At 40.4% G+C, this 10656-nt stretch overlaps 1 protein-coding gene across 1 annotated transcript in view; it reads right to left on the bottom strand.

The window, feature by feature from the left end:
• The window catches only part of LOC112161972 (adhesion G protein-coupled receptor A3), a 212821-nt gene that overhangs the window by 167160 nt on the left and 35005 nt on the right, over positions 1-10656 (bottom strand). The window contains exons 3-4 of the mRNA XM_024297552.2: positions 3834-3905; positions 594-665 (exon numbers count right to left, since the gene is read on the bottom strand). Coding sequence (XP_024153320.1) covers positions 594-665; positions 3834-3905 — 144 coding nt within the window. The remainder of the gene's footprint in view (positions 1-593; positions 666-3833; positions 3906-10656) is intronic.

Here is a 10656-nt window from a genome sequence, read left to right as displayed (position 1 = left end):
TTTCCCAATTCAAAAAAGGCAACCAGAATGTTGAAGACAGCCAGTGGTGCCACAAAACACAGACACACTGGAGAAAAGTCTTTCTTGTTGACTTTGTCTTGTAGGCCAGGACTGCCTGGTCCTAAAAAACCTGTTTCTCTTAGGTATGTGGATGGGGGGGAGGAGCAGAACTGTGTGCTGTCGTACAACCTAGATCTAATTTGCAACTTGAAGGTCCAGTCGTTAAGGTGATCACCACAACACTACTTTGAGAAGGGGAGGGGGGCATTGCAGCAGAAGCTGAAAGTTCCAGGGATTCTAGTGTTAAACTAAATGACAAACTTTATTGTTTTAGAATATTTTTGTAGGGCTGCGAATCAATAAAAAAAAAATTAACTGATTAATCGCAAACCTGTGACAAAATTAATCCCAAACAATCGCAATTAATCACAATATGTTTTTTTTATGTACTGTATTTATCGACCTTTTACTATCTGTGAATAATCAAAATATAAAATCACACACACTGAGAACATTTGTATTCCAACATTCAATCAATTAAAAACAAAAACATCAGATCAATCAAACTTTTGAGTTGTGATTAAAGAACTTACAATTTCAAAAGGCTCCTTAGGTCAATAAACATCTCAGGTGAGAGGCAGCCAATCCGGTTGTTGGACAAATCCCTACCAGGACAAAAAGAAAGAGACAGAGCATATGTCACTAAACTTCCATTGGTTTTGTAACCAGCATGAATGGGAATAGAACAGTAATGCACCTGTGTTAGTGCATCACGAAGGGAATACGTAAGCAACTGTGAAGGCTAAACATCTCTGTTGGCTTTCCTGAAGTTTCACCTTTCTACCATTTTCCCTTTCTAATACTAAACAGAGACCAGACACACATGAATTCACACAAACATCCATGTCTCCATATGTGAGCGGCTGCATGCTGTCGTGTCCAAAGCTACGTGCCCTCGCACACTGCAATTAAAGACCTGTTATGGTGCAGCAGCTGTGGGAAAATAAGCAAAGCACTTGAATAATCACCAGTTAGGGAGCACTTAAATGAGCCTTCTCCCTCACTCGCCAGGCCTTGTGTGCACGCACCTTAATTTAGCATACAGGCAGACTGTTTACAGGCCTGCCCGTCCAGACCCCGCTAACCTTCCCTCTGCTGTTATGCCACACACTCAAACCAGGATGAACAATCACCAAAACAGCAGTACTTAAGTAGATACATTCACACTGAAATTCAGCAGAACAGGAATTTGTTCATGTTTATACGAAAATATAAAACTTTAAAATATTGTATGATTTCCTCCTGACTACAGTTCCACTCCAATCATCTTTTAGTTTTGATTATGTTGTTTTTTTAGCCCCCCCCCCGGAAAAAAAAAAAAAAACTGTTGTTTTCTAAGACATAGTTTCTGCAGAGCACCAGGAGTTTAGTATAAATTCACCTCTGAGTTGTGAGAGCAACTGTTGGTGCAGAACAAGCCTACCACTACTTCCCATCATCCCTTTGTTTAGCTTACAGCCCCTCACAACCCCAAGCTAACATTAGCGGAGCCACAAAATGGCAAACAATATTTAAGCTATCCAGCCGTACAGTTCTGATCCAGATTCCATCTCAGACAAGGAGAACAAAGACGTTCGTGGATGCCAGTGGATTAATCAGGATGGAGCGGAGCAGGGAGATGTGCTAATGGAGGTTCTACATTACAACTACAACCGTTTTGGAAACTGCACATTTTTTTCATTTGCTCCCGATTCACTATAAAGAAATATCAAACAGTTTTAAATTTCTTCATATATGTCCTCCATCATAAGAAAAATGCCACAAGAACATGTTAAAAACAACAAAAACATTTGTATTTATCAGAGTGGGTCTTTAAGTCACATCTTTCTTTCACCAACAGTGAAATTATACGTATCTTGTGCTTTAGGCTGCACAGCTTATTTATTTATTGTCTCAATGTTAAATTGTGTACGTTGTTCTTGTCCTATTAGTAACCTTTATTGTAAGACACCAGTGTCAGAATTCTGCCTCCACATCTGTCTCTGATGATCATGTTTTTGAACTAGCCTGTTTATACTCGCTGTGCACTTCACTGTTATTTTCTACATTCTCCTTATGTTATTCCTTTTTTCTCCTCGATTAAAATACATACTTTTGTTGTACCTGTCCTTGTTCCTGTTGCAAAAACAATAAAAATAATTGATTTATTATGAAACTTCTTGGGTTTGTTGTGGAGTAATAGACATGGGTGTTTGAAGAAGATGCTGTGGTTCTGAAAACGGAGGAAGATTGGCACAAAAGTCTAAGGATTTCTCCAAACCCCAGCACCTCCATCTGTCAGGTCTGAGCTCTGGATCCCTTTGTTTACTGGACTGTCACAGACACTGAGTCAAAGTCTTCTCTGGATAGGTTCTGTTTAGTTTTTGAAGCCCAGTCTAGAGCTGCTCGTTGCTGCCCTCCCCCTGTCAGGAGGATCCAGTGCCGCTCTCCCTGTTCCCGCTCCTCTCTCTGTGCGTCAATAAACATTTTTTTTTCCTGTTCTGCAGTATTGAACTTTTGGAATTCATAGTTTCAGATACAATCCAACCCCATATTATCTACTGCTGCTGCTTGAGTTGACTCCATCCAACAAGCCTTCATTTCTCGACTCCTGACAAGCATCAGCTCCGCATCAAAGCTGATATTTCAGCAACCCCAAACTACAGCAGCAATTAACCTGAGCTTTAAAGAAGCATAAGACTAACATCAATCAAAGCTGGTGGAGGGGCAGAAATTCAACTTTTTTAACGTTTTTGTTGCAGGGACAGCAAAACATCTGTGCTATTTTAGCCTTTACTGTGAGAAAAACTGCTAATATTCCAAAGCATGAAGATTTAAGAGGTTTTTGAAGTTGAATACTCTGGTTCAGGAAGACACACTTTGGCTTAAGAGCATTATTTTAGATTTCTCATTATTATGGACTTATTTTTCCCAAAATGGATGACAAACAACAAGTTCCTCTAAACAAACAAAACTGAATCTCCCTTTTCTCTAAAAATTTTTATTTTTTTCATAGAAGCTTAAACAGCTGATCTATGAAAACAACCAGCACATTTTAGTTTTCACATCACATGAAAGTACAAATATCGATCTTAACAAGATTTTATTTCAAATTAAATTTTAGAATAGGAAAAGCTTAAAGACCAATGTCAAAGTTTCTCTGTCGAAGTTTCAACACAGTAGTTATCTAGTATGTCCTTCTTTGAGGTCAGCTGAATCTGTTCACGACTTTGGGATGATGTATTCCATAATCTTTTCCTGAGGGGAAGTTGCAGCTAATTGTTTAATTAAATGGTTTTCAATTTTTCTCTTTGCTTTGTTAAAAATAATCGTTGCAAACAAGGTACTCCACATGTGCTTTGAATTCTTTCACTTCTGATTCTCAGTAAAGCAGTGAGACATCCAAACCACACCAACATGTCCAAAAGTAGCAGGCATACAACATGTACACAAGTTCATGGTGCTGACAATCAAAATAAGAACAGTAGTTGCTGTGACTTCAAGCATTGATATTGTATGAGGACAGACATCGTAACGATAAAAAGCTGGATGTATTAACCCTTTAACACGGGAGCTTCCGTGTTCTTTGATTTACTGTAATTTTTTATTTTTTCCTTGAGCTGCTTTTCTCCTTCATTATCTGCTGGAATTACATTGATCGCGTTTACAATTTAAAAACTACAGTATGTTAAAGAAAGTGTGTTCTTTACGTCTCAGGTGTTAAAGGGTTAAAGTGGGATTGTGAAATGTCAGAAGAACTGACCTCGACTCATGATCTGGCACATCATACTTACAAAATCCTGAGAGCCAGAAGTCCACGAAAAGCTCCGGGCTCCATGATGCTGATCAAGTTATTCTTTAAGTCTCTAAAAAGAAACAGAAGAAGTAACCACTTGATCATCCGTCCATTCATCCATTCATGTTCTAAATTGGTTTGAACTGAGCACGTGCTTCCTGGATGCATACTGGTAAACCAGAAGAGACCTAATTACTTCTATACAAATACATCAATGTTTCCATTATTCAATCAGCAAACACAGGAAACTATGCAGAGTCTAGTCAGGTGAAAGGAATATTTGTAATTTTTTAACAGAAATGAGACAAAAGGCGTTCTTGTCTGTAACACAGTAAAGTATTAATAGGTCTGAAAAGTTCTGCCTCAGACAGACACAATAATATGAGTCCTTGTTTACTCTGCTGATGGGTTTGAGCTGGTTCTCATCAAAATCTACCCTGACACATAGAAAGAGTCAAATTGAAAGTTTTCCCCCAAGCTTCACATTAAGAAAATATGTTTTTGCTAAGATAAAATGCAGCATTTCAGAAGTTGCAGGAGCTTTAAAACAGTTCACAAAATCATACTGAACAAACAATAAGGTGGCATTTAAAGAACCGTTTCTGTGCTAAAGAAGGCAAAACATTCAGTTTAAGCCAACATGGACCCACATGAACCCTGCTGCATACTGAGAGAACCCGGGATTAAACAGGGATCTGTGGATTGATTTTTGTGCATAACTGATCGAAAGTTTGGGATTACCACCAAGACTCAACTCATTTTTCTCATGTATTCCTTCAAACTTTCGCACAGCGTTAAAACCATCGACTTTCCAAAGGACAGGCAGGTGGGCACTGAACCCTCAGTCAATTAATCAAGAGACGAGACACACAGATGTTGTCTGTTTGGCCCAAAGTAAGAAATTAAATATTCATACATGTGCTAAGACCCATTAACAGATGAATGAGGTTGTTTTGGCTCATTGTGTTGTGTGATGGTTTTAATTATGACCTTTTTTAACATTTTACACAAAATGAGTGGTGTGTTAAATTGTGAAAAAAAAAAAAAAAAATCATTGCAATTAGGGACCCCCACCAGCAGATGTGCCTATGCCCAGGGCTGGCCCTGTCTACTAAGGGCACATATATGATATGTGCATCCATCTTGGAAAAAGTTTGGATGATGTTAATTTTGGTGGGAAAAATGCAGACATGCTGCTGGCTCTAGGATGATGTCATGAAATGAGCAGCAGCCACACGCTGCGGCAGGTGGAGCCTCAGGAATCAATAACTAATATTTTTTAGTGTTCCAAAGGTAATGTAAGATCATATTTATGGATTTAGTTTACTCTGAAAGGCTTGAGAAAATTATGGTATGGTTCCTTTAAATGCCACTGTTGTCACTCCTCACATACTCACTTCCAGCAGAACCGTTTGAACCAGTTATGTCTATACAACTGGAAGTGTAGATTAAACATTTAAAATGCTGCAGAACTGAAATATGTCCATTTGGTTGATTTATCCCACATCTGCCTCGCTTCTTTTCTTTTTTTTATACAGTCACTTCATCATCCCAAACAAATGGTAAAACATTGATGTTATTTTGTTTTTTTCAGTCAGGTGCTTATTCTGGGTATTACTTTCCCCAGTGTGGAAGTTAAGGATTAGAGCCATCCCTTCTTTCTCTAAGGAGTGTAATATAAAAGAAGGCGAAATCAAAAGAAATCATGACATTACATTCTCAGCTGTTTTGAACTCATTTATCAGAGCCTGAGAGATCAAAAGCTTGAATAAATTTAATAACATTTGAACATTTAAAAGACAGCAAATAAACTTTATTTGTTTTTTACAGGCATTTTAAGTCTGCATCTTTATCCAGGTGTCCACTCTAGAGAACCTCCAACTGCTGATGATGGAGTGAACACAAAGCAGTTCAGCTGAAGATAAAACCAGTCTTTATGTTCTTTGATTTATTGTAACTTTTCAACCGTTAGCATGATAATTCCAGCAGATTCTAAAGGCTTTTCTCCTTCAGAATCTACTGGAGTTATCATGTTAACAGTTGAAAAGTTACAATGTGCTATAGATTTTGTGTTTAAGTGTCACCGGCGCCGCCTCAGGTGTTAAAAGGTTAAATATTTATGTTACTGCGAGACTCTTTTAAATCTAATATTCAAAATAACATTTAAAGTAACCAGCATGACTGCTGCTTCTAAAACAACCACAGTGTAGGCGGTTTAAGTCCAATCGATGGTGGAGTTCCCACCTCTTCTACACATTTTGGGGAGAGGAGCAAAGCTGTCTTCCTGACAGACTAAGCTCCTGGTCCAGTCAGGTCAGTCAGCTCTCATCTCTCCCTGCAGTTCTCTTTGATCACGTAAGAACAGCGAGTGGAGCAGCAGCAGCTCCCTCTGAAGCTCTGCCTTGGAGCTCCAAACCCTGGAATCTGCTGAACACACAATTTTGTACTTCATCACCTGACTATCTTACAGGGGAAGAGGTCAGTGCTGAGTGGACACACAGCAAACTGCACAGCTGATGTGACCGTCATGAAACTACCACTTCTGTTATTAATCAGAATCAGAAATCCTTTATTACTCTCAGTGGTGGGCAGCAGCCGCTGGACAGTGCTCTATCACCCATGATCAACTCTTTCATAAAAGATCTGTTTTTCATGCTCTAGTGAAAGTACAACAGTCCAAAGAACAGGGTATCGTGGTTGGTCATAATACTGCTTTCTGCATAATTTTTCACAATAATTTTTTTGATTTTTATTTCAAAATTAGCTTTATGGGATAGTTGTGAAAGCCTTAAACGACAGCTGACATTTGAGGTCGCACCTTCCTTAAACTCCTCCATCCATCTGAGCCAAAGGCGGTTCATCTTCAACAGATTACAAGTCTGTTTCTGTTTCTCCTCCTGACAACAACCCTGCAAATAAAGTTTTTTATAAATTATGATTGTTTCGCAAAGGAATGGGTGGAGTCTACAATATACTTCAACAGAACAGCTGCCAAAATGTTTGAACAATGGAAGGAAACTATTTGAGAATAAATGTTGCTTATTTCTCAGCATCCTTCTCTGTAATTTACTGTCAGAAATTATCATTCACTAAACTCTTGTACTGCAAGCGCTCAAAACTATTTCCACATATGTCAGATAAAATCTACATAGCATTACATCATTCAGCCTGTGATTCAGATTCAGCAGAAAATAATCATGTCTGAATGTTGCCGTCTTTCATATATCTATTTATGACTTTGGAGTCACTGAATTTAACTCACAATATATTTTAATGTTTTGCTTTAAGAGATGAAAATATAGGAAAATTCTTTCTAGGTAACCCTAACACAACAGCTGTTGTTTGCTCTCTACTGGTTGTGGGCTGGGTTACCTTAATGCAACAGCTACTGTGGCAAAATGAGTCATTGCTCTTGATAGGGGTGATCTACCAGCTCAGAAAATTGACTATATAAGAGAGATGGGTTGAGTTACTGTGAAGAGTTAGATAACTAACGGTCAAGAGACCATTATAAGATTCCAGGAGCAAGTTTACTTTCACTTCAAAATAGCCTCCACCACGTACAGCGGCTCACTTGAGCACAGTGCTTCTGCGGTGTTTCTGTGTGTCTGTGACTGAGTTTGAAGGCTCAATATCTGTGTTTCCATGTGCAAAATGTCCTTGATCAGATCAAAGATCAGATTAGAATAGAACTGTGCATATGGCCCTGAAAAACTTCATCTGATTGTAACAAACGTTTCCATGCGCCACACGGTTGATCAGAATAAACCATGTTGACATGCGCAGAACTGTCTAAAATACCGGAAATAGTCGTAGAAGAAGAAATAATGAGTTCTGTTGTAAACAATCAAAGATCATGAATAGAGCGAGATGATCCACTGAACGTGCTTTCATTATTATTAATAGTATTTTTAAGAGCCTGGTCGATCATAATTTTCTAAATCCATGCAGTAATGTGCATCTTGCCTGCATGTAAATATGTGGGAATAAGATCAGCCTTTATTCTGTCTGGATGTGGTTGGAAACATGAATTCATGTGATTTTTACACGGTTTCTCAGGACTGTTTGGTGCTCGGAGCGGCATTTCCGCATTCAAAAGCCGCCTCTGCCGGCTCATACCGTCCTGAAGCCGCTCGGAGAGACAGTTCTCCTGAATCCGGTGGGTCTCTCGCGCAGATCAGCTAGACGGACTTTTCACACCGTAACTGTGATGAAGGCACGGAGGCGTTTGGATCCATGTGCAAGCAGGTAAAGTTTTAATAAAAATCCAAGACAGACAAGGGCAAAACAGGGACGTAGTCAGAGCCAGGCAGAGGTCAAGGACGAGGAGCTAGACGGGAAGGCAAATAAACAGGCAAGGGTCAAAAACACGAGAAGGCAAAGAGAATATGAACGCTCGGAAATTGCTAGGGATAACTAGGCAATACTTCGCGGAGATGAGGAGTGAGGTGAACAGTTAAATATGGTGAGACTGATGAAGATAATGGAATACAGCTGGTGAGAAGCAATCAATATTCTGGAGAGGGCTCCCTCTGATGGTCGGGGGTGGAACTGGAAGTTGGAGTCCTGACAGTAACAAAGCACCCCCCGCGCGTGCGTGCGCTCACACATGAAAGCTTCATCTGGCTTTTCTACTCAAAGAAAAGAGTTCGCTCTCTGAGAGCAGCTGATCGGTTCTGTTGGTGCTCCAAAGACTGCCAGACCCTCTATGCATGAGGTAAAATCCATGGCAGTAATGACACACGATCAGAACCTGTGTTTACATGCAGCTTGATCGGATCAACCATCGGTACAATCCACCTGTCTTGATCGGAAAGACATTTGGATCAGAGAGAGTCTGATCGGGTAAGAATATTCCTAACGTCGTGTTTACATGACGCATTTCTGTTCTGATCAGGTGTTTATTCCGATTCCTTGTGGCCATGTAAATGTAGCTAGTGTCTCGCATTAACCAGAGAGGGGAAAAATAAAAAACAAAACTAAAATTAGGGGAGTTTTTATTATTGTCTCAATGAAAATAAGAAAAACGTCTCAAAGTTCAGGAGGCCTGAGCCGGCAGCCTCCACAGACCGCAGCGGCTGTCTGTCGGCAGGCATATTGAGCAGGCGAGCTCTGCTTACTCCTGGGAGGCTGGCTGGCTGCAGCCAAAGAGTTGTTGTGGGTGTGAAAGTCTGGCGATCTGTCCAGAGTGCATCTCGCCTTCGCCCAACAGTAGCCAGGATGAGCTCTGGTAAATCCCGCAGCTCCAGCGGGTTAAGGAAATAGATGGAAGTTCAGGACAAAAACACGCGCATTGAATATTCTACCAGCTGACAAGTCACTGAAAAGATGACATACCCAAAGCTGAGTTTATAATTGGCAGATGTGATGCAGCGACCTCCCAAAACATAGATATTTGAACCCTGGCCGAACTACCCAATTCGCGCCGCACCGCTCAAGTCTTCTTGCTGCCAGACCGCTGCGTTACCCCTGTCACTCAAATCGCGCAGCAGGACTTCACATCGCATCTGTGCCATTGACTTAACATTGAAACTGGGCGCCTCTGCCGCGTGAATCGCGTCCGTTGTGAATGCAGCGTTAGAAGCTAAAATCCCATAGAGAAATAAACAATTATTACTCAGTCATTGTATTAGACAGTATAACCAAGGGGTGTCAAACATAAGGCCCGCGGGCCGTATCCAGCCCACCAGGAGATTTAATCCGGCCAGGTTATGAAGAAAAAAATATATAAGAATTTTAAAAAAGAAAGCAAGTTTCTAGCCCATTCATGTGGTGAGTTATGGTTCTTTAAAGAAATGACTGCAAAGCGCAATTCCACCACTAGGGGAAGCAAAGGAAACTCAAGAGATCAAGAAATAAACTCGATGAAGGCCAAACCATGCCTCTTGGAGAGAAAGGGAGGTTAACGCCAAAATGTTTGCAAGTTTAACCCTCTGGAACCTAGAGCCTAAAACTCCCTTTTTGTTTACTTTTGAATTTACCTCTGTATTTTCAATTTAACATGCTTATTTGATATCATTTTAATCAGTACAACTTCACCTATGTGACACTGTCTTTATTTAGTCATTTTCTCATGTTCTATTCACACATCAGACATAAAACAATGCAAAAACAGAAAATTATGTCTGGAAAAATGGGATTTATTTTGCTGTGGAAACCCAAAAAATGTTTAACAAACTGTTTTTACAACATAGAATGAAAGTGTAATTTCATAAAAACTACAAGAATAAATTGAGTCAACAAACTAATCAACACATGTTTGAATGAAAATACAAAAAAAAATTCCAGGTGAAATTCACAGATTCCTTATTTGGGCCACATAGATGAACAGCTTGTGTTGGTAGAGGAACATCCCAGACCTCACAGGTCCATGATGTGACCTTTCATATGTTCTCATACAGACAGTAATAGTACTTCAGTCTGCCTCTGTGGCTTCAGCTTCCAGGCAGCCCAAAAATAAGAATTTCTCTCCTAAGAGAACTGCTGTCTGTTTGACATTTTTCCTGGAATTCAATTTTTTTTCTCTTTCATTTTTTCCTCATAAACTTTCCCTGTTGTGTTTGTGAGGAATAATAAAAGTTTGATCCAGCTGGACTTCAGGTCGGCTCGGCTGGAATCTGTTCAGGTGGGGGCGCAACAGCGACGGGCGGGACACGCCAAGACCCCCTGCCGGGGCAGCAGCCGTAGCCAGGACCCCCCAACACCCGCCATAGAGCTGCAGAGAGAGACCGCCCACCGGGCAATACCGCCAGACACCCAGACCGGGGCACGCGGGGCCGTCGCAGAGGCCCCCCACACCCGAGAGCAGGAAGGCACAGGAA

This window comes from Oryzias melastigma, linkage group LG15 (genome assembly GCF_002922805.2).
Source record: "Oryzias melastigma strain HK-1 linkage group LG15, ASM292280v2, whole genome shotgun sequence".
Taxonomy (NCBI): domain Eukaryota; kingdom Metazoa; phylum Chordata; class Actinopteri; order Beloniformes; family Adrianichthyidae; genus Oryzias; species Oryzias melastigma.
The sequence above is the reverse complement of the archived record's forward strand: the minus strand, read 5'-3'. Positions and strand labels throughout refer to the sequence as shown.